We start from the raw sequence: 23,176 nt of genomic DNA, 5'->3' as shown, positions 1-23,176 counted from the left end.
AGAGATGCGCATCCTGTACGACCACCGTTGGGCTTGTCGTGGGTTACACAAGGCTCACCCGCGTCAATCCCTTGAGAGGATGGAACTCTACTTGAGATACAACGGAGAGGGCAAGTCTACTATCGACTCTTGCGAGTTGCCTTTTGAGCACACTGACTACTCACGTAACGATATAACGCGCTCGTTTTATAACATGCCGTCCCCGACAATTTGTATTCCTACAAGCAGTCAACTTCCAAGCCATGGACAAATCCTCAAGGCATCAGTATCTCCAAGGTCAATCAACCATTATGCATTAACCCCCCACGCAATGCATCCCATCTTTACATATCCCATCCACACATCTCCCATGTCGTCACACCCACATCCAGCCAGCCAGCATCTACCGGCGGGCGGCTCCCCGAGAGGGAGGAGAGAGAGCGACAACGAGAAAACATCTGAGCACAAACCTGCGAGGAGACCGAGCCAATGGCAGTGACTCTCCCGCAACCACAGTCGAACCGTTGCATTCAGCCACTTTTACCTCCCCCTCCAGGTGAGACCTACTTCCTTTCCTCGCAAGCAAACAAAAACAAGTCGTTATCGTCGTTCCTAACCACCTGCCGCCGACAATGGGACCTTGTTTCTCGCGGAGTTTCATGTCCACAACATCCATCCCTTGCTCTAAACCCCCCACACTCACCGCATCTGCCATGTTCCAGTCCCAGATGCATCCTCCCCTTGTCTCACTCACCATCCCATCCAGAGCTGCCGTTTGCCGTCTCCGCTGGGAACACGACCAAAGCCTGCATGCGAAGCGTCTAGCTGCCGAGTAAATCCCCCGGAATGATACCCTACTTACTTTTTTCGAGGCCATCAAAGCACGAGACCCCCTCCCCTTGCGGACCCCCCCTTCTCTATCAATATCTGACTACATCCACCTTTTTTCTCACCCATCACGATATAGCCAAGATACGCTTAGCTGTCAAACCCCGGTGCACGGCTCTATATCTGAGCCCATCGCCATCCTCAACTCTCCTGACATTTTCTAAGCCCCGTCTCGTCCTCCTTGTCAGCATCTCCCGTCGCTTGTCGAATCGGTGAAGCGCTCCCAAACCCGTGGCCGGCTGTCTGGCGCCGTCGGCCCCCTCAGGTGATGGCCGCGTCGTCCACCCCTTGACTTCTTCCTATGTACTCTCACCTTCTTTTTCCTGCCTCACGTTATTGAAAGCTTCGTCCGATATCCCTGCGCTTCAAAGAGGATACACGTGGGCCATTCTCCATGCGAGCCTGCTTTTCCCAGCACCGGAAGAAATCAGCCCCTCCCCTAGCCCCCCTGGTTGGGGGATATAAGCGCGATGCTCAAGCGAAAACATACATGTCCAGATGGTGGTGTTACTTTTCACACACCGCTCCCTTTGACTGGTAACCTCGCTGAAACCTTATTGTGCCCATTGCTCTGATTTTCTGGGGTTGCAATCTCCCCCTCCTGCCGGCATGTCTTGAATCGAGCTGACTCTAGAACACTAACCCATCAGTGTTCTTTGTGCAGCAATAGAACGAGATCTAGCCCAGATGGTCTCGCCGTGACATTCTACCACAGCAACGGTCATAGGCCAACAGCCTTTGTGTAACCCAGATGCCATCTTAATGTTTCATATGTCGAATCTCTTTCTCTCCCTCCCCAGCTGAGAACAATCTCAACTTGGCACCATCTTCCCCTCCCCCATCCCGCTCGTCCTCAACGATCGCCGTGCACGGCACTCCACAAGCCATGTGTTTCCCGGTGTGGCGCCCGCGGCAGCCGGACTGAACTCTAACCCCCCCTTCAAGCCCACGGACAAGGACAATACCAACGCCCATCGTCTTGGCTGACGGGCGGGTTCGGTGCCCCTCCTCATCCCGATGGCCGATCGGAGCAGGAAAATCCCCCTCCATCAGACCTTCTGGAATGCATGTCTCTCCTCCCCAGCCAACCGTCTTCTCCCAAGCTGCAGATCGCGGGCGCGGAGAGCCAAGGGTCCGTCTCACGGGGAAAACACACACGACGTCAGTCCGTCCCCTCTCAACGAGTCGAGATCTACACTGTCGAAAAGGCACGAGTCGAGAACTGGCCCCGTGAATCTTCTCAGCGTAGTCGTACTGCAGGGTCCTGACACGGCGTCGGGCTTGTAACTCTATCGCGAGTGTGTTACTGTACTTTTCTACGTCGTCACCATGAGTAGCTCCCCCCGCTTGACTCTTGGAAGCCATCGTCGAATGCGGGTGGCCGATGGCGGAAGAACGGCGACATCGTGAGGATCTCGTAGACATCCCTTCCACATGCTTCGCTTGACTGGAGTGCAGTATTTTGGATCTTCATCTCCTCTGGCGTCAAGATTAGCGTCGAGATTGAAAGTAAACGGCTGATGACTGCCGTGACCAAGATTTTGGATCGAGATGACGATACCTGACCGAGCAAACATACGATGTTCCAGATCAAGTGACGGGACTGCCTGCAAAGCTCATTTCTTGGCAAACGTCTTTTGTATGTCGAGAAGAGGCACAGTTCCAAGCCATTTAGCCACAGTCGAGTCTCTCCCTAGACGTAGTGGCTATGTCAATACATTACCTGTTGATTCGAACATACTATGTCAAGGCATCACCAAGCTAGCCATAGATAGACATTCAGTACGACTGAGTAATATCGTCCAGTCAGCGCCGCTATCGGAGTTTTATCTAAAGGCTGCCCGTTACAGAGTGCAACCTTATTCCATGGCTTGCTTCAGAACACGAGGCGTGCTACACAGTATGTCCTCGAGTTTTTGAGTGCGACGATGGCTCAAGGTTACCTCATGTACGCCTCACGCGCCATTTACTCGAGCTTTACACGTAGATAGGAGAGTTTACAAAAAGATATGTGTTGGCTTGTGAATGTTCCAACATCGTGTGTTGCTGCGTTCTAGCAGACGGACAAGCTGACACTTGTCAATCACATCGCAGCACGAAAAGACCCTCACCGCATCTCGCTGGCCATGGCCAGGGAGTTTAGTTTACAATCAACGAGGCCCAGATACGACGCCGTATTCCCCGGATTTTGAGCCTGACCGAAGCTTCTGGAGGGCCCAAGATCCTCATGCTTCAGCCACCCTACACCCTCGACGGCAACTGAGTGTGACTACAACAACTTCAACTTCTCCGAACGTCGACAAGACCTTATTACCTTGGCAATGGACTTTCAGCTGCGGCAAGACTTCCGGTCAAGTGATCCAAGCTTTGAGTAAAGGATCCGGAAGCAACTAGTAGCTTGGCGAGATGCTCAATCAGCGTGGACAGAGTCGGTTGAGTTACAAAGCCAGTTTCGAGCTGCCCTAAAGCAAGATCAACACTACCGATAGCGACCAAAGAGAGCTGAGTAACTCATCTGCTTTCGCTGTGCAACTCTCCAACCGACCCTCAATGCTGATCAATCCGAGTTTCTCCTCAAAAGCAATTGGTAATCACCCCTCTCAAATCATCCCTTTCGGTCGTCATAACTATTCTACAATCCCCCCTCGGTCATCATAACCATGCAGTGATTCCAACCCGGTCGTCATAATCGTATCTCCCTCGCTGCCCGGTCGTCATTTTAATCTCTCCCCTTCCCACAAGGGCGTCATGTTCAACCAACAACCTTACTAAGCCCTCAGCCCAACGGTCGTCATAATCGAGTCGAGAGGCGCATCGTTAACTATTGTGTTTGTCAGCCCCGTCTCCTCGCTAACCCAAAGGAGGCAATTCCATCCACACCTCGCGAGGGGAAGCCAGGAATCATTGCTGGGAGGCTTTGTTCCTGAGGACCTGGCTTGGGCATTGACCAAGATGCAGCTGAGGAGGGGGGAGTTGCGGGATGGGTACAAAGGATGGACGAGCCTCTCTCTATCGGTGCCTTCGATTGTTGCGAGCTTCATTCTGAGACAGGCATAGCCTTGAGTAGACAATCTCAACACCATATTCTATACTCTGTTCTGTGAGAGACCATGGCCACAGACGAAGAGAGCATTAATCGTCAACACGAGCCTGCCGTCGATGTCGAGAAACTCGGCCGTCAACGACCAGACGTGTTCAAGTCGATCTGGGCTGAGCTAGGCTTTGGTATATCCGTCTTCTGTTCTATGCTATTAGCTGTAAGTCTAACCTCACCCCTCAGAGCTTCCATCAGACTCTAACCAGACACCAGGAATTCTTCGTCAGTGGCTTCCATGTCATTCTCCCTCCTCTGGCCAAAGAGCTCGACATCCCCCAGGCCTCTCAGACATGGCCTTCGAGCGTCTTCTCCCTCGTCACAGGAGCAATGCTCCTCCCAATGGGCCGGCTCGGCGATATGTACGGCGGTTATCTTGTCTTCAACGGCGGACTACTATGGTTCTTCATATGGGCTCTCATTGCGGGCTTCAGCAAGAACTACATCATGCTCATCTTTTGCCGTGCCTTGCAGGGCCTTGGTCCAGCTGCATACCTGCCAGGCGGCGTAATGCTAATGGGCAAGATCTATCGTCCCGGCCCACGCAAAAACCTCATATTCGCCCTATATGGAGCCTTTGCGCCGCTTGGCTTCTTCCTCGGCATCCTAATCGGAGGGCTTTCCGCGGAGTTCTTGACCTGGCGGTGGTACTTTTGGATCGGCACCATCATCTTTGCAGTCGTCACTGTAATCTCGCTGCTCGCCGTGCCCTTTGACTACAACCGAAAGCGGACCGACATGTCGATGGACTGGTGGGGAGTCACCACAATTGTGCCGGGGCTGCTTCTAATTGTCTATGCACTCACCGACAGCTCACACGCCCGGAATGGCTGGGCTACTCCGCATATCATCGTGACCTTGGTTCTCGGCGTTATCCTCTTGGTTGTGGCATGGTATGTTGAGACGCACAAGGCCAGGCATCCTCTCCTGCCGGCTGACCTCTTCGCACCAAAGTGCATGAAGCGCCTGACTGTAGCGTTGTTCATGAGTTTCGGCACCTTCGGAATCTTCCTGTTCTACTCCAGCTTTTACATAGAGCTGGTGCTCCACAAGTCGCCGCTTACGACAGCCATCTGGTACATCCCTTTGTTCGCCGGTGGGTTACTCATCGGCACCGTGGGCGGATTCACTCTGCATTTCCTTCCTGGCAGACTTCTGCTGTTCATCTCGTGTCTAGCCAATGCAACGAGTATGCTGCTGTTCGCTCTTATGCCCGAGAACCCAAACTATTGGGCATGGGTGTTTCCATCTATGGTGTGCTGTACCATGGGTATCGATATAACCTTTACAGTCAGCAATATCTTTCTGACAACAAATATGCCAAGTCACAGGCAAGGATTGGCCGGGGCATTGATCAACAGTATCCTCTTCTTAGGCATCAGCTTCTTCCTCGGCATCGCAGACATTGCGGTGGGACAGACAGCTCACCTTGGGCTCAGGCAGAGTTACAAGGTGGCCTTCTGGATGGCATTCGGTGTGGCATCAGTTCCCCTGCTGTTCCTCCCATTCCTCAAGATTGGATCCGCAAAGAGTGACCTCACGTTGGAGGAGCGACAGAAGCTCGAACAGCCGAGGAGAGATGAACGCCTGGCGGAAGAGTCGGAGACTGAGGTGGAGCCGGAGTGTGAGCATGAGCTCAAGATGTTTGAAGCAGTAGAATTCCGGCAGTTCAAGAATGGGTCGGTAGATGGACCGGGCAGGGGTTTTAATGACGGGGACGGTAATAAGGACGATGCTAAGGCTGGGAACAGATACCCTGAATGGATCTGACACTTGGGTGTAACGGGGCCCTGTCAATAGTTGCCAGGCAAAATCGATATGCAGTCTGAGGCTGAATAACAAGAGAATCTCGGAAGAAGGGTCCAGTCAAGGATGCGCGACAAATAGACAAGACCCCAATATCGATGAGGCTGGTCAATAATACCGAGAGAAGCACCATGTTCCTTGCCATGGAAGCTTCAAGTGGTTCTACAGGGATTGCGGTAGAAACAAATCCGGCGTCCCGGATGTTGGAGAGGTAAAAGCCGGATGCAGCGTAGGGACAGCCCTGCCACGGCTACACCAAAAAGGCCATCCGCCGAGGCCAAGGCAAAAGGCAAAAGGGGCGGTTTTGGTTTTGAGGTCTGGCACATTAAAGTTGCGACGAAAGGGACCGCAATGCCCCTGCATGAAATTATGTACAGCCCCCTTGTCTCGAGCAAGGGTGGTTACGGGAATGGCATGGCCTGGCATGGGAAACGTGGTCTTGAGGCTGCCGCCACTTGAGATTTGTGCAACAGTGGCTGGCAAATGAGGCGAGGAGGAGTCAAGAGTTGATTCAAGCTGTTGCGTTGCCCAGAGGTGGCGGCGAACCAGGGCTTGACCGTTGGGTGTTTATGGAGACTGATCATGGTGCCCTTGTCAACGGTTAATGTCAGACAGGACGCTTGGGTCCAGCGTTTTCAACTCCAGCAAGTCACGGTCCACCGCAGTCGTTGCCAAGTTGGATTGCAGGCTGTGGCTCGGCTGACAGAAGCCGCTCAAGCTCAATCTCTGTCGAGCCAAGACGGCTGTGCCTTGTCTTGCATCACCAGGGACCAATCCCACCTGTCGCACAGAGCGCAAAACCTTGCCGGATGCAGATCTCGAGCGTCATCGCTTTGTGCTGGAGCGGAAGACGGAGTAGCTCCGGCTCTTGTCGTGGAGAAAGCGGAGCGGGTAGAGACCGTCGGGAACAGCACTAAAGCATCAACCAAGCCTATGGGAATTCGCGCACGAGGCAGATGGCCAGGGTCTCTGGGCGATGCACGAGTGGGCTTCCTTTCCGTTGGGTCTGGCGTCGGCGATGGCGTCGAGCTGCCGCCAGGGAAAAAGCAGGGCAGACGCTGAGATGACGAGATGGTGGGTATCCAGTTCAGGGCGAGGGGACCGCGACGGTGACTATGCTCAGAAGAGGCGGCTTGTTGATTATCGCGTTGCTATCCATTGGAGCAAGAAATCGACGGGTTGACTGGTGAGTAGGAGCCATGTGGCGGGCCAAGAAATCCGGGGGAGCAGCGATCAGACCCAATGACGATAATGACGACCAAGATAACGGATAGAGGGAACGTAGCGTAGCGTCGCGTCGCAGCGCAGATAACAGATGCAGTACTCATCCTACGGAAGAGAAGGTGAGGGAATATCCGACCAGAGAGATAACTAACTTACTTAGAGTCTCATTCTGATCCGAAACAAAAGACCGCAGAGAAAAATTTTGCTTTCCCTTCATTTTCCTTTCTTTTTTGCGCCATTGGTCACTGGGGAAGAGGATCGAAGGTGTGGAGAAGGGGACGTTTCTAGTGCCTCTGATGAGTCGCACCGATCGAAGTGCAAGTGGAGGAGCCAGACCCCGGCCTTTGCGAGGTCTCGAAGGTGTCGATGACTTCAGGGCGTGCAGGCCTCTCAACACCTTCCAGTTGATAATTTTTGATGAGACGATAGAGTTGGGCAATTCGGCCAGTAAAAGGCATCAGCAGAGATTTGGCTTGGATAAGTTGCATCCTCAGGTGCAGGCGCATCAACTTAGTTGTAGAGTTTGCGATGGATGGATACCTCACCTCACATCCACACTCTTAACAAAGAGAGTGTGGCATCCATCCGGGGACCCAAGCTTTGAGTGCGCATCGCTCCGAATTGAATTATCCTTGAAACCTTTTTTTTTTTTGTTTTGTTTACTTTCCCAGTCAACACTGTCCTTCCCAACAACCAAAAAGGCCATTGAAGTAGCAGAGACAGACTGTCGTTCTTGTCCCACTATAACCAGCGCTCCCATCCTGGACTCCCGACCTGGACCAACTTGGAAGCTCCAACTTTTTACGCGACTCGCAAGACCCTCCAACTTTTGGATCAACGATCCCGGACAATCCATCGCCTTTTCTCCTCTCGGGATTTTCTCTCCATCTCTCGGGATTCATCTGTCGGGAACTCATCATCTCCTCCTACTCGCCCCCGTCCCCGCTTCGTCGTTTGCCTCTTGTCCTCCCGGGACCTTGCATCTGGTCCGACCCGAGGGTCGCATTGCCCGTGCGACATCCGTCCATCTCGACCGCTCAGAGCCCGCAGCGCCGCGCGAATCGCTCTCTCGTCTCGTCTGTCCATCCATCAGTCGTCGCACTGCGCCTGCGAATGCGCGCCGTCAGGTACGGGCCGACCTCTCTGTTTGATTCTCATTATCCTGCCGGCCACGTTGTGCGTGCATCTTGTGCGAGCACTCGTCGCTAGGACAGACCCTCTTTGCCCAATTCCCTCTTCCCTTCCCCTCGACGGACGGATCCATTTGAGTCTGTCTCATCTCATCTCTGCGGGCCTTTCCGCACGTACCTGCTTGTGTACCTGGATCATCCTGCCCTTTGAGCGAAACACACGCCGGGATACCTTGCTCTGTGCGCGGCAGCCAGTCGATATCATCTCACGAGCAGGGTCTTTGTCAGTCCAGTCTGCGCTGGCAGAGCATCGTTTTCATTTCTTCTTCTCTGACCTGACCTGTCGTCTTTCTAGTCTTCAGCCATACAAATCCTCCATCTGCGTCCCCGGTTGATTTGCAACAAGATCCTTCCCGCCTTGTTCCCGTCGACTGTTGCGCAAGGACCCAGGCTTCATCTGCACACTTGGACCATCGTGCCTCTGCTGTCCTCAACCGGCCATCTCTTCTCTACTTCTTTTTTCCTTCTACTTCTTTTCCCTATCGCGTAGTCTTGACTTCAAGGTTCTCGACTTCATTATCTCGACCCAGGCGCACCACGGGACCTCGCTACGACCTTCATCAGCCACTGCGAGACACCGGCTTCCCGCTATCAATCAACTAACCACCAAAGCTGCTACGCCCGCAGCGCCCTACACCTCAAAGCACACACCGACTTCAGCCCGTCATATCATGGGGTGTTGACCCGTGACCTCGAGATACCACACCTCGCAGCGCGATATCGATCCCTTTTCGAGCTCACCCGCCAATTGTGAATGGGCAACCCAGGTCGCGCTCTTGGTCTGGGGAGCCTACCCTTTTGCCTTGCACCCACTTCCTTGTCTGGATTATCCACCAAGCTGAATCCAGAACAGCTCCAGCAGAGTCTGCGTTGAGCGCAAGACATTTAAACTGACACCGAGGCGGCCATCCCCTGTCTTGCCTTGACCACTCGGCGCAGGATCGCCTCGGCTTTGCCCATCAGGTCGACAAGCAGCCATCATGACTGCTCCCTCACAGTCACAGCCCGCCAGCCGCGGTCACGAGAAGGATGAGGGCCAGGTCGACCCTGTGCTCCTCTCTTCTCCCCTTTCAACCCCTCTCACCACGAGTCCCGAGCCGGTCTCGTTCCAGTCGCTGGCCGACCAGAATTCAACACCACTCAGCATGCTGGACGACTCATGCTTTCTGGACACGGAAAACTCCAACATGAGCAGCTTTGGCACCATGGTCGCTGATGCTGGAGCTGCTAGTGCAGGTGGCGACAAGCCCACAGCGTCCTCGGACCAATTACCAACAGGGCCATCCGCTAGAGACCTGGACCCCAGCCGTCAGAGCCAGCGCACTGCAGATCTTGGGACTGCTGTCTCTCCTGCGGGTGACGGAAACGCCGAAACGACACGTGCCGTTGATGATACCGTCAATGCTTCCCGTCGAGTTGATTCAAATCCATCGACTGACCAATGTGCTCGCGATGGAGGCTCAAATCAGGGTCCTCTAGAGCAAGATCGACAGGACACCGACAGTCCAGTACTGCAGGATCAGCATAAACGACAATCACAGCAAAAACTCATTTCGCCAGCAACAATTAATACGACCAGCTTGCCGGCCCAAAATAGCAGCGCCCCATCCAGCAGCATCTCGCCTCTCAGGGGCCCGCATCAGCATCGAATGGACCTCTGGAACAGAAATCAGCAGCGATACGAGACTGCTCCAGCGCCCACAGGGTCAGTGCCAGCTCAGGCGCCAGCGCTCCCTGCATCAGGGATAGCAACTGCACCAGCGAGTGCCCACTGTACGGATAGTGCTGCTTCTATTGCTGCTGCTCGGGGCGCCACGCAGGACATGTCAGCATCCACTTCACCCATTGGCACCAAATCTGCTTCCCCTGGGCATCGACCGGGCTACCAAGACGGCCACCTCAACGGTCATTCCTCACACGACACCCACGACCACGCTTCCTCTCCCTCCTACACATCCTCCCCTTCTCCTCTTCGAGTTGGAAGCGTCCAACCCACCACAAAGGTCGTCCAGCCGCGCCCCAGGACAATCGTTCGCACAACCTCCGACTCGGGCTCCCTCGATCTCAAACATCCCACTCCCGACATCACCTCCCAGGCCCGATCTGGGGCCTACGTCGGGAACATCGCCCAGCTCGAGGCCACTGCTGTGCGACTGTCTATGACAAGTTCCATCGACGATGCAATCCGTGATTTGCACACCGAACTGAAGCGATCCGATTCCAGACGCTCGTCTATCCTCGCCGCCAGCGTCAAGGCTTCGGGTTCTGTCGACGATTACACCCCCAGCTCGGCAGTCGAACAGCTCAGACGACACCCCTCAATCGCATCCTCCATTGTCTCGACGAATAACGCTGCTCGCTACGGCGGCTACTCTCCCGCCGGATACGTCCTCTCTCCGAACCACTCGCTTACTGGCCGTCTGCGCTCGGGATCCAAGAACTCGGCCGGTCGACCAGATTTTGACCTCGACTCTGTCCTATCACGCCACGGCCCAGGAAAGGCTTCCGTTAGAAGCGTTCGATCTACAAAGATCTCTCTTGCAGAGATTTCAGAGTCCGAACCCATTTCACTAACCCAGGACGTTCTCGATATGGCTGACAAATCGCCCCCCATTAAGAATTCGGAGAGCGACTCTCTCCTACCCGACGAGCTCCGCGATGCCAATATGCCTGCCACCGATGTCTTCAATAAGATGATGGGAGACGATGACTTCTTGGATGATAAGAACGAAAAGAAGCCTGCTGATGCCACCACGGGGCTTCTCTCTGACCAAGAAGAATCTCTAGAACCTCAACGGCCTGGAAGTGCGCACTCTGACACAACTTTCCAGCAATGTCAAGATGCGTTCGGTGACTTTGATGGTGTGCACTGGGTTCCGGAGCAAGAGGACCCCTATGCCCCTCCTGAAGGGCCAGAGTCTCCTCCCAAGAGACAAATGCCATCCGCTAGCATGGCTCGGCCACAGTCTTACATGGACCCTGAGACTGGTCAGCAGATGCTCTACTACCCGGCCCGAGTGCCGGCCATGCTCAACCTACCCCCGAAGCTGTCTAACAAGCCCAAGGCAACAGAGAAGAACAAGCGACGTTCCCAAGTGATGAGTGCCATGTTTGAGGGCAACAGACAGTCTCGTGTGCTAGATGACAACCGACGCTCCCAAGCCTTGGACAACCATGACACTACTCGGGACTCTTGGCTACCTGACCCCCTTGCAGGCCACCGAGAGTCGTTTGCTGCTCTGTCTACAGAGCAGCTGCAGCATGTAGATCAGGAACCCCAGACCATCCGCTCTGTGCATTCGGACCGAGATGAAGCGCCTGCAGTCCAGTCTGAGACAGCGCCCGAAGCTGAGGCCGAGCCACTGAGACGGCCCAGACGATTGTCTAAAATGGATCCTGACAAGCGCAAGTCCAGAATGTCCAATCTGCCACCGCAGTTGAGGGCCAGTGTCTACTTTGACTCGCCCCCGACGGCACAGCCAGATATCGAGGTCAAGGACGGATCCGCCATGGCCACTCTCGACAGCATCCTGGATGCATCTGCCAACGCACCAGTCAACGCTTTCACCGACCACGAACGAGCTGGCAAACTTGGCCAGGAGGTGTACGGAAAGGAACGAAAGCGAGCGTCGGTCGCTGCATCGACTGTTCTCCGCCCTGAGTCGGGCGAAAAGCAGCACGAAAAGCATGCTAGGAAGCGATCCTCCTTCATGTGGCTCAAGCGACACAGCCATGAGAGCGACGACGACGACCACCGAGCTAACAAATCGGATTCTGGACTTGGTCCCGTCAACGCCGATACGCGTGCGACTGAGAATGAGGCACTGGCTCGCAGTATGGACGGTCGCAGCGAAGGCCACTCCGATGACGAACAAGCGGCGGCCAAGGAAGGGGAGGAGTCTGAAGAGGAGGCTTACTATGGACCTCCCACGACACTTCTGGCTGAACTTCAATTGCGTAAGCAGCAGCAGAAGCAGCGTACTCAACGAACGTTCCCCGGCGGCATGCACGCAACATTGCTGGAGATGGACGCTGTTGCCGAGACTCAGCGAAAGGCCAGAAAGGATAAGCGTGTGAACTTGGCTTGGGAGGACGCCGATGGAAACCCCGTCGACGAAGACTCGGATGATGAGGATGTGCCCTTGGCCATCATTGCGGCCAGGAACCAAGGCGCCCAGAACGTCATGGACCTCAACCGACCACTAGGTTTGATGGAGCGTCGCGAGATGGAGGACAACGAACCTCTAAGCCAGCGTCGAGCTCGTCTTCATGGACAGGATCCCAGATCTGTCATGATCCGCAAGCCTAGCATGAACGACCTCGGTGTCAACAACCTGAGCGCGAACCATCTCCCCCAGACTCCACAGTCGGCACAGCATCCATCAACCGAACCCGATGATGAGTTTGAAGGAGAGACTCTTGCTGATCGGAAACGCCGGCTCGCTGCCAAGGATGAAGCTGAGAATCCTCTACCCAAGGCTCGACCCGTCAGCGGTGCCTTTTCCGTGGAGCTGCTAAGCCAGTTCGAGGATCCTGAAGAGAAGAAGAAGCAGGAAGAGGAGAAGGCGAAGCCACCTGAGGAAGAGACACTCGGCCAGCGTCGTCGCCGCCTGCAGGCTGAGCGTGAGGCTCGTGAGCGTGAAATGAGCTTCAACCAACTGAATGCAGGACCCGGAGCTGGAGGTCCTGGAGGAGGTCCAGTGCCGGGCATCAACAGCAGAATGCATCAGCTATCAGATATCCTTGCCACGCACCCCAAGAGGGAGGCAGATATTATCGCGCAACAGGAGCGAGCTCGCGTGGAACGTGAGAACCGACTCGCACGAGAACGCGAGGCCAAGTTGGCCGCCTATCGGAGTCAAATGCCACAGACCTTGACTCGGCAGATGCCACAGAGTCTCGGTGGTGGTGCAACCAATGCTCACAATGGTGCTTTCCGGGGCGGTGCCTTTAATGATGGCACAGGCGGTCAAGGCCCTCAAGCAGCCATGTCCTCGCCAGCTCTCAACACACAACTTCTCAGCCAGCCGGCTCTCAACCACCGAGCAAGCGCTGTGTTTAGCTCTTACGGGGCACCGATGCAGCAAGGCCCATATGGTGGTTCCGCTACCAACCTCGGTATGATGAACAACCCCAACATGGGCGGCTATGCTGGCATGAACAATCTGAGCCCGTATGGCGGTGGCGGCGCCGTGTACGGCGGAGGCTTGATGCAACCGGGTATGCAGCCTATGAATGGCGGTTCAATGAACAGAATCGAGCAATGGCGGCAGAGTGTACTCCCTTGAGTTCACCACTGAGCCGACTCTCGACGCCAATATCTATCACAACGTATCAACACGTTTAGAGTGGTAGTGCCAAGGAAGGCACTCACTCACCACATCACTGTACTATTGACGAAGAAAGAAACAAGGAGGGGACATCGCAGCGAAAGTGCTTGCTATTGAATTGGGTTGGGTGTTGGGTGTCCCGGATAGAGAGCTACACCAGTGGAAGCAAAGATTTCGGGGGGTTCGTCTTTTTAATCTTTTTAATCATGGCACCTAGCATAGCATGGCGCTGGGAACTACAAGGGCTGGATGGATAAAGCAATCTTGGCAACGAATAGTTGTGGTCCTTTTTGTAATTTGGGTCTTGTATTCTATCATGAGGAGGTGTGTTGTGTCTTGTCTAGATCAACATGAACACGATGACATGAACCCAAGTCTTGCTTGTCTGGCGTGATTAATCCACAGCGTGCCGAGACTTCTCAATGACAGTCGGCGCAAGATCTACCATTGGTAGCTGGAGACTTGTCCTGACCTTATGTTGTTTTGGCCGAGAGATGAGAGCCAAGGACATGTTCCAGCCAAACAGATTCATCGTCCCAATTTTCCAAGTACACCAACCACTATATCAAGGTCAGTCATTTTTGCTGGACACCTCACGGGCTCTGCCAACTTCCTATCAAGGTATTGTGTCTTGCCGAAGGGCAGGCTAGGGGGAGCGTGTTGTAAAGGGCGGCCATCCTCGTCATCCCAAGTCGCACTCTGCGATGCCGCTCCAGCCAGGTCGAGTGATGCGAATTGCGACGACAGATCTTCTCCGAGGCGGAATCGAGCGAGTGCCTCGCTAAAGAACTTCCAAGCCTTCGTCCCACGGAACTCACGTACTGCGTCACGATGCAGCGCCGGGTCGTCCCAACTCGGGTCGCCATCCATCCCAGCCGTATCGATTGTGTGAGCAGGGAGGGAGTCGACCTCTCCCTCGTTCTCATCCGCCTCATCTATAGCCTTGCAGTACGATATCATCTTGGTTGCGATGCCGCTGTGTTCAACGAAACCCCTGGGATGCTGCATCAAGGCCTTCTCGCGGTTAGACCACCACTTGGAGCGCCGCCCTTCGTTCCTCTTGCGGTCACGTCTCGGACGACCATCCTCCAACAAGGCGAGGTATGACTTGTCGGCTTTGATGGTGCTCTTGCCGATGGACTTGGGGATTCTTTTGAGGGTGGTTCGGGGGAGGGTACGAGTTGGCGGGGCGAGGCGGGATGATGGCTTGTTGGACAGATTCAAGTCCGAGAATTGATGGATTGTGGATTCCATCGTGCTGTTATCTCCGGAAGTTTCCATCTTGTTCGATTGTGATGAGGATGATTGTGAATGTGAATGTGAATGATCAAGCAAGTTGGAGTTGGAGTTGTGTTGATGTTATGATTGAGATGAAAGTCAAGCAAGAGGAAGAGGAAGAGGACTGATTTCACGTTCAAAGATTTCACCCAAAAGGGGAATATAAACTTTAGCCTCAAATTCAAGAAATATGCCAAAACGAAGCAAAAACGAAGAACAGTTATTCACCTTGTTGGATAAACGCTTCCCAAAGAGGTAATATAACTTTTTTTTTTCTTGCAGCCAGGCAACAAGTCAACGACATTCAGAGTTACAAGGAGCAGAAAAAGTAAGATACTTGAAAGTTAAAAAGTATCGAGATATGATCAGGTGTGAAGAATACCTAGGAATCCAGAGGAAGCCAGGGATGATACATTTCAAGGTTTATTTTAATTTTTTTGCAGACTATGTACACCAGGAGCTAAACCAGAGCAACCAAGGCTCTCTACTGCCATGCAAAAGTAAGCTTGTGAGGGTTGTTTAGCAGAATGACGTTGTGATCATGATGTGATGGTCGAGTGCAAGTCGGCACAAGAGGGCCAAAACTGGCTCTGTCAAGAAGGCCCTCCGATCAGGTTTAAAAACAAGACTACAACAGTATCTCACTAATAAGAGTGCATTTTTTTTTAACGTTCTTACTCGAAATCTTTTGTTAATACGAGCACGTCGGTAGAAAATACTAACTTGACGTTTACAGTTGTAAGAGAACAGAGATTGGGAGTGTCACATATCCCTTCGCTCTAGAGATCGTCCAAGCGTATTGTCATTCTCTATCATGGTCGTATACCAAGCTTTTGTATATGGGAATAGCTTGATACTGGATAAGATATCCTATATGATGAAATATAATTAGCTTATGCCTCCAGTCATGGCCCTTCGGTGGCTCATGATAGCTCGTAGGATACACAGTCTTTCCATCTCTTCACACCAATGTAATCAACACAGATCAACAATCAGTCACTGACAGAGAACATGGAACATGCAAGTGGTAGCCTATTACACGTCGAGGCAGATTACAACAAAACCCCCCTTTGCTACCCGCCTCTATCTCTCAAGGCTATATAAATTCCTCCCCGATGCCGAAAAATCTAGAAAAGACCAACGCCAAGATAAAAAAGAAAGCCCCTTTCATTTTTGCTGTACATGCTTTTTTGTCTTCTCACCTTCGCTTTCCAAAACCTCCCGCCGTCTTCTGAACCTTGGACGGCGGTGCGGCTGCGGCTTCGGCGTCGCTCTCCTCATCCTCACCCATTGACTCGTCCACATCGTCATGGTTGACCTCATCCTCATCGAGGGACTCCTCGGCATCGCTATCACCCTCCTCGCCGGCAGATTCCTCCTCCTCATCATCAGAGTCGCCGATGAAACCATTAGTCACGGGGACATCGAGGTCATCATCCGAGTCGTCAAACTCCCCATCGAGACCACGCCGCCGGCCGGGAGTGCGAGCAGCGTCATCCTCACCCTCAACCCAGATAACGTCCTCATCATCAGAGTCAGAGTCCGAGTCACCACCAGTGTGAAGGCCGGCGGATCGGGACATCTTGCGGCGCAGATCCATCTGACCCTCAAGCATGTCGAGCTTGCCCTTGAGGGCGAGAAGGCTGGAGAGACCCTTTGCGCGCTCAGCCAGCACCTTTTGCAGACCGGCCAGGCTGTGAATGGCCTTGGGCTGCGAAGCCAGGGCACCACCGTGTGCAACGAGGGTCCACTGAACCCACGTCATCAGGTTGCCGGCGCGGCCAGGACGGCGGTGCAGGCGGGAGGCCAGCTTGCCGAGGAGAATGCCAGCGAGGGAGCTGTCGAGTCGCTCGATGGTGTTGCGGATGGTGCTGAGGTCGGTGGTGTGCAGGCAGGACTCGAGGAGGTCGGTGTCGTCGGTGCGGAGAGCCTGCGAAAGGACAGTGGTGAGGGACTGGTGAGAAGGTACGGGAAGAGCGCTGCGCGTGGGCTGCTGGGTGACAGCACCACCCGAGGGGTGCAGCAGCGAGGGAACATCGATGATCTCGTTTTCGGCACGGAGGAGCTCGCCAAATGAAGGCGATGTAGGCTCGGCATCAGAATCTGCGATTTCCTCTTCGCCATTGGGCTTCTGCTTGGCGGCTTTTAGGCGCGCGGTCAAGTCCTTGGTAGTCTGCTGCTGCTCCTCTTCCTCCTCCTCCTGCTGCTGGGGGACCTCGGCATCTGAGAGGTCTTCGTCACTGTCGGCGTCGGAGGAGATCTCAATCGTCTCGACTTGGGAGCTCTGGAGGGCTTCGGGGCCGGCGATGGAGGCCTTTGACTCATCGATGGTGACCTTGTTGGGGACTCGGGCGCCGGATCGCACGACGGGAGCGGCCACCTTGGCCGAAGCTTTGCGCTTTGTAGACATGGCGATGCGAGAGGTTGTTGAAGCGTCGCAGAAGTGTATCAAGTCGCGTGCAGGGATTGTCGATGTTCAATGACAACTGGCCAGTCAAAGAACTTCTTTTCTTCAAGTATATGGATACTCGGCGACTGCTCCTCTTCGCAAGGTATCAATCCGTCGCAAACAAATTGTCGTGATATCTTCAGCGTTATCAGCGCCGAGTGGTTGCAAAATTTCACGAGGCCCGTCGCTCAATCCAAGCGTGTGAACTTTTTTTTTTGGTCTCGAGCCTTGGCGATTTGATGGATGCCCCCACACCACACAAATTCTGGATGACATAAGCGATAGATAAGAATGTCCTCAAAGGTCACCTGATGATAAGAAACCAAGTGTGTCTCACGTGTCTCGCGCACACCGTGACTCATCCAACAGTCGCACAGAGGGCGACATTCGGCCGGGAAAGGCTGCTGGCAGCCTTCGGCAACCGGGCGACCATGGTTGCGCGCTCACCGCATCTGATTGGCAGGAGAGCCCAATGTGGCCTCGTCTTGCAGCTGGAAGAGGCCATTTAATAACAGTGATTGGCTTTGCCGCAAGCTCTAAATGAGATGGGCCGCCATTGGAGGACTTGGAACCCAAGTGGACACCTGTCCTCATGGTGATTGGTCGCATCGACCACATTTTACATTGCTGGTGCCGTCGAAGAGGGACCACGACGCAATTTGTGGACTGGCTACCCTCAGGGGGGGCAGGAAAGGAAAGCCACCTCTTCTTCCCAAACAAACAACGTTCCCGAGAAGCTGGACAGTTGGGTGGTATCACGAGCAGACGAGAAACCCGAAAGTGTGTGTGCATGTGTGTGTGTGTGTGTGTGTTTGCAAAGCCCTCCCCTCCTTCGTTTGCCGGAGATGGGTGTGCACAGTCACCTGACCTCCCCCCTGCCTTGGCCACTCGAGATGAGGTGGATCCGTTGTCGGGCTCGGGCCCCGGTCCATGATGCGTCGGCTCGACCTCGTTAGATGGTTAGACACCGTCATGAGGGTATACGCGTTAGTTAACATACCAGCCCTTTTCATGGCATCGCACGCGTCGCGACGCGCTGCGTGACTTGGGTGCGACGCCAAAGTTAAATGGGTTGCCTGCGCTGGGTTCATCAACCAAACCAAGTTCATGGCTTTTCCTTCTTCTGAATTTCTCTTTTATCATGCAAAAGAGTATCCTTGCTCTCGCCTGTTCACCTTTCAACACGTACAGACTCTTTCCCGAGCTGATGCGTCTCGTGTTGGCTGGACGGAAGACGGATAAGTCTTGTAAGACGACGACGGACTCGGGAAACGGAGGGCGTTTGAGGGCCGTGAAATGGGACTCCCGTGGTTGACCTTCCGAGGCCCAATCACACGAGGGGACTTCCACCAGCCACATGGCGCTGTAAGCCGCCGTGAGGCAACAATCAAACGGTTCGACAGCGGAGGGGAGAGCATCTTATCTAGCAAAAAGAGAGAAGTTGATGTGCATTTTCAAACTCATACAGACACAAATGTATTTGCATCGCCATCTCCATCCTCGCGTTGCCGTGCACCCTTGTCACCCCTTACCGGTTCAAGCCACTATTCACCCCAGCCACCAGTCCCAACCCGGTGCAACAAGAGCAAGCGCAACAGACTGGAGAGAGAAAGGGCCAGCCTGGTCCGTGCGTCCACTTTTTTTTTCTCTTCCCATTCCCCTTTCAACTACAAAAAGCTCGGCCAACTAAATTTTTCCCTCTCTTCCTCTCCTCCTACCCCCCCTGGTCACCTCTGCGCCCCGGTAGAAACAAGTCAAACGGCTCAGCGGAGTTTGCCTTCTTCTCTCATAAATACCACCGCGCCTCCGACCGGGCAAAATTCACTGACGTGCACGCGCTTTTCCCTCCAGGCCCTATATTCAACCCCCCCTCCCCCCTCCCCTCCACCCTCCCGGGCCTGCTAGGAAGCAGCAAAAAAAAAAAAAAAAAAAACGAGGTTCAAGAGGAGGTACCTTCTCGGCAAGCAAGACCGTCGCCGCATCCTGCGCCTAAAAGTCTAGCCACTCACAAAAGCTCTCTGGTGTTCCATCTTGGCAACCCAGCGCCGCAACCACCTTCTTCTTTGCGGCGAAGCACAAAAAGCACCTTCCGCGCCCGATCACGATAAGAGCTCCCCTCACGTTCTTATTGTTCTCGAAGCCCTCGTCTCGACGTCCACGTCTACGTCTACGTCCAGCAACACCTGCCCAACTGCACTCCAGATAATCAATAATAAGTTTACGATCACGGGGCACGGCTTGTTTTGTTTTGTTCCTTGCATCGCTTAAACTGTTTTTTCTCTTTGATTATTTTTTTATCCACTTCTTCCTTTTCTTCTCTTCTTGTTCATACTCTTTCCCGCTTGCGTCAACACTCCCCTCCCCGCCATTACAAGCTCCCCTTTGGTCGTCGGCGTCATTTGCCCCAACTCTCTCCTCTTTTCTTCCTGACCTACCTCAATCGCGTTGTCACCTGCGCGTATCCGGAGTTACCATCTCGGCCTTGGAACCTGATTCCGTCGCCATCTACGTTGCGCTACCTCTCGCCTCTGCGCCACACAATTCGAGACCGCGCATATAAAACAGCGCCCCCCCGCCTTCACACATTCTCGGTCGCGCGACGCGCCTCCATTCCCAAGGCTCCACACCTACCAACTCCATCGCGCGCATCGCATCGCATCGCATTTGTCGCATCGCACATCGATCGCTTCACCAACTACATCCGCCGCAAGCGCATCGGTCTTTGACCTCTTCATGTCGCGACGACTTGACTGAGCATCCCCTATTTTGACGCGCTCACCGCGAACGGCCAGTATGGCTTCGCCGACGCCCGACGCTCCTGCGCCGGACACCAAATCGCACGATTCGACGTCGGAAGCAGAGCAGAAGTCTGAAGTTAATGGGTAAGTCACCCCTGCTCCTGTGCGCGCTGCTACGATGGCCTTGCTCTCCGTTTTGCGACGCGATCCATCATGCGCGCGCACACCTATGCATCTTTCAGCGGTAGCTGACCTTTGTTTCATCAGTCATGCGACACCCGATGAGCCCAAGGGTACATCTGAGCCCCCGACAGTTAATGGAAATGGAAAGACGGACGATCACCCTACGTCAAACGGCGTCACTAAGGATGTTGAGATGGGAGATGCCGAGAATCAAAGCAAGCCATCTACAGACTCACCGTCGGGCAAGGATGGCGAGGGCGCAAACGGGGATAAGCCTGCAGGTGAGAGTCAGTCGGAGCAATCAAACGACAAATCCAAGCCCTCAACTTCTGCCTCAGAAGATGTGGATATGACGGATGCCGCATCCGCGCAGGACAAGTCTCAGGACGAGAAGCCTGCTCCTGAGAAGGAATCCAAGGACGTCGAAATGTCGGAGAAGCCTTCTGGCCCTGCTGAAAAGGTCAACGGAACCGACAAGACACCATCCTCCTCCAACGACACCGCACTCCCCACATCCGAAGTTGACTTGCAGCCCGCCAGCCTCTCTCAGCTTGCCATCGAATCCGAACCCGCTGCCCCCAAGCCCTCCATCGAGGTCGCCATGGAGGATGCGCCTGGTGCCGTCAAAGTTGCCCGTGAACGCGAGGACGACACCACTGATGAGCCTGCGCCCAAGCGAGCCAAGACGGAACCCAACTCAGAGGAACCTGCACCATCCACCAGCGCCCCCAAAGCTGAGACAGCGCCTGCCGAGTCTGCCTCCCAGCAGACAGAGTCTCCGTTCGCCTCGCTCAACCGATGGAATGACAAGGAGTTGATACGCCAAACCCTCACCCCGTTCCAACGTCGTGAGTTCCGCAAGGTGCTTGGACGTGTGAAGAAAACCAAATCTGGCGGTCACTTCAGAGATTCGGTCCCAAAACTCTGGCCTTCACTGGCGCAAAGCTATCTCGCTAAGATCGAGAAGCCCACCGACTTGTCCGAGATTGACCGAACACTTCGGGATGTCAACGGTGTGTATACCACGGTTGGGGATTTCCAGGCCGATCTGCTCCTCATGTACAACAACACCCGAGACTTCAATGGCGAATTACATGAAGTCACCAGTGCTGCCTTTAATGCCATCCGAGGTGTCTGGGAAGACATTGTCCACATCCCCCAGGAGGAGCCAGCCAAACCCAAGCCGGCACCAAAGCAGAAGATTCCTCGCGGGCCACGCACCGTCACCCACGGGGATCCAGTCATTCGTAAGCAGTCTGCTGGGCCTAGCGCGAGCCCTACCGTGGGGAGCCCTGCCCCGAGACCGGCTCCCGCGGCTCCAGACAATGCTGCTCAAGTGCGTCGTGCCTCCAACGCCACCGATGGAGACCGGCCCAAGCGAACTGTACGTGCCCCGAAGCCGAAGGATATTGACTACTCCACCAAGCCTTCTCGTAAGAAGCTCAAGCCCGAGCTTCAGTTCTCTGAAGAGGTTCTGAGCGACCTGATGCACCCCAAGAACAAGAACCTCAACTCGTGGTTCATGGACGCTGTCGATGCGGAAGGTCTCAACATCCCTCACTACTACTCCATCATCAAGAAGCCCATGGATCTTGGCAAAGTGTCGCGCATGCTGGCAAATGGTGAAATCACCAGCCTAAAAGAATTCGACAAGAATATCATGTTGATATTCAACAACTGCTATGCCTTCAACGGACACGTGGATCAGGGCAACCCAGTGTCGTATCTGGCGTCGCAGCTTGAAGCCCACTACAAATCCCTGATGAAGACAAAGGACTCGTGGTTGGCCAAGCATGCCAAGGCCAACGCTCCTCCTGCAGCCTCCCATGCGAGCGACGAGGAGGAGGAAGAGTTCGACGCCGAGGGCGAGGAGGCTACTGCCAACCCAGGCGTTGATCCGTCCAAGGAAGTGCGCGAGTTGGAAGCCAAGCTGCGTGAAGAGAGCGAAAAGCTCACGGACCTGTTTGCTGGTGATTCGCCCAATCAGAGCCTCATCACTGTGCAGCAAGGTATCCTGAGCATGATCCAGGAGGCTCTCCTCAAGGCGAAGCAGAACCTCAGCGACTACCGGCAGAAGCATGACAAGCCGGCCAAGAAGGCGAGCAAGCCGAGCAAGCCCAAGCCCGCCAGCTCTGCCTCGCGTAAACCCACGAGTCACCCCGCGCATCCCAAGAAGTCTGGAGGCACCAAAAAGGCGGCGCCCAAGAAGAGTCTGACAGCGGCGGATAAGGACACCATTGCCAACGCTATCAACGATCTCGAGTACCCATACCTCGATCGCGCCATCGACATCATCAAGCGCGACACGGGTCAGAACGTAAGTGACTCCCGTTTCCAGAGTAGCTCTTTTGTGACTGACATGTGCTCCAGGAGAACAATGATGGTGAGCTGGAGCTTGACATAGACCAGCTTAGCAACGATGCCCTACTTAAGCTGTGGGAGCTCTGCAAGAAGGTGTTGCCTGGGTTCGGAAAGGACTCGAGCGCGGCCGCAGTATCCTCGCCAGAGATTACGCGAGCGCCTGCGCCCAAGCCGTCCAAGTCGTCGTCGACATCGGCCAAGCCCAAGAAGAACAAGCCCATGAGTGCCCGTGAGCAAGAGGAGCGCATCGCGCAGCTTCGGGGACTCCGAGACCTATATAGGCCAGGTCAAGAGCCGTCTGAGTCCCAGCCCGTGCTGCAGGCACCCACTCCCACCGCCGAGTCCAGTGATGAGTCGGATTCGGAGGAGGAGTAAAGGCGACGTTGGGCTCATGGATGGATTGTATGATGAAACTTGTATGACTGTTGAAAGTCGGTTGCTGAGCCGAACGAGGAGGTGGTTTGCCAATTATACCCAGCCACATGGCTATTCGACGTGCCCTTGGTTGCTCACAGTCAACAGACTGAGTGCGTGCTCGGCACATGCTTGAGCATGCCGCCTCAGCAGGAGGCAGCCCAGTTGAAGACATGCGCTTCGAGACCAAGAGGGACCTGGTAGCATGCTGGCCTTAATAGTTTTGGGCAACTATTACTCTT

General features: G+C 54.4%; 5 protein-coding genes across 5 annotated transcripts; 3 read left to right on the top strand and 2 right to left on the bottom strand.

The window, feature by feature from the left end:
* Positions 1–3,977: 3,977 nt before the first annotated feature.
* Positions 3,978–5,731, top strand: NCS54_01071700 (MFS domain-containing protein; the record flags this gene model as incomplete). The annotated part of the gene is made up of 2 exons (XM_053156017.1): positions 3,978–4,124; positions 4,178–5,731. 2 exons carry the CDS (start codon positions 3,978–3,980, stop codon positions 5,729–5,731), a joined length of 1,701 nt encoding a protein of 566 aa, XP_053011992.1.
* A 3,430-nt stretch (positions 5,732–9,161) lies between these two features.
* On the top strand, positions 9,162–13,469 carry NCS54_01071600 (Hypothetical protein; the record flags this gene model as incomplete). Its single annotated transcript, XM_053156016.1, has 1 exon — positions 9,162–13,469. One exon carries the CDS (start codon positions 9,162–9,164, stop codon positions 13,467–13,469), a length of 4,308 nt encoding a protein of 1,435 aa, XP_053011991.1.
* Positions 13,470–14,039: 570 nt separating this feature from the next.
* Positions 14,040–14,792, bottom strand: NCS54_01071500 (Hypothetical protein; the record flags this gene model as incomplete). The annotated part of the gene is made up of 1 exon (XM_053156015.1): positions 14,040–14,792. One exon carries the CDS (start codon positions 14,790–14,792, stop codon positions 14,040–14,042), a length of 753 nt encoding a protein of 250 aa, XP_053011990.1.
* Positions 14,793–15,987: 1,195 nt separating this feature from the next.
* Positions 15,988–17,199, bottom strand: NCS54_01071400 (Utp12 domain-containing protein; the record flags this gene model as incomplete). The annotated part of the gene is made up of 1 exon (XM_053156014.1): positions 15,988–17,199. One exon carries the CDS (start codon positions 17,197–17,199, stop codon positions 15,988–15,990), a length of 1,212 nt encoding a protein of 403 aa, XP_053011989.1.
* A 2,832-nt stretch (positions 17,200–20,031) lies between these two features.
* On the top strand, positions 20,032–22,895 carry NCS54_01071300 (Hypothetical protein; the record flags this gene model as incomplete). The annotated part of the gene is made up of 3 exons (XM_053156013.1): positions 20,032–20,120; positions 20,244–22,476; positions 22,530–22,895. The coding sequence occupies 3 exons, from the start codon at positions 20,032–20,034 to the stop codon at positions 22,893–22,895; spliced, it is 2,688 nt and encodes an 895-aa protein (XP_053011988.1).
* Between the last annotated feature and the right edge of the window lie 281 nt (positions 22,896–23,176).

Source organism: Fusarium falciforme, chromosome 8, assembly GCF_026873545.1.
Source record: "Fusarium falciforme chromosome 8, complete sequence".
In the NCBI taxonomy this organism is placed as follows: domain Eukaryota; kingdom Fungi; phylum Ascomycota; class Sordariomycetes; order Hypocreales; family Nectriaceae; genus Fusarium; species Fusarium falciforme.
Note: the sequence above shows the minus strand (reverse complement) of the source record. Positions and strands in the feature narration are given on the sequence as shown.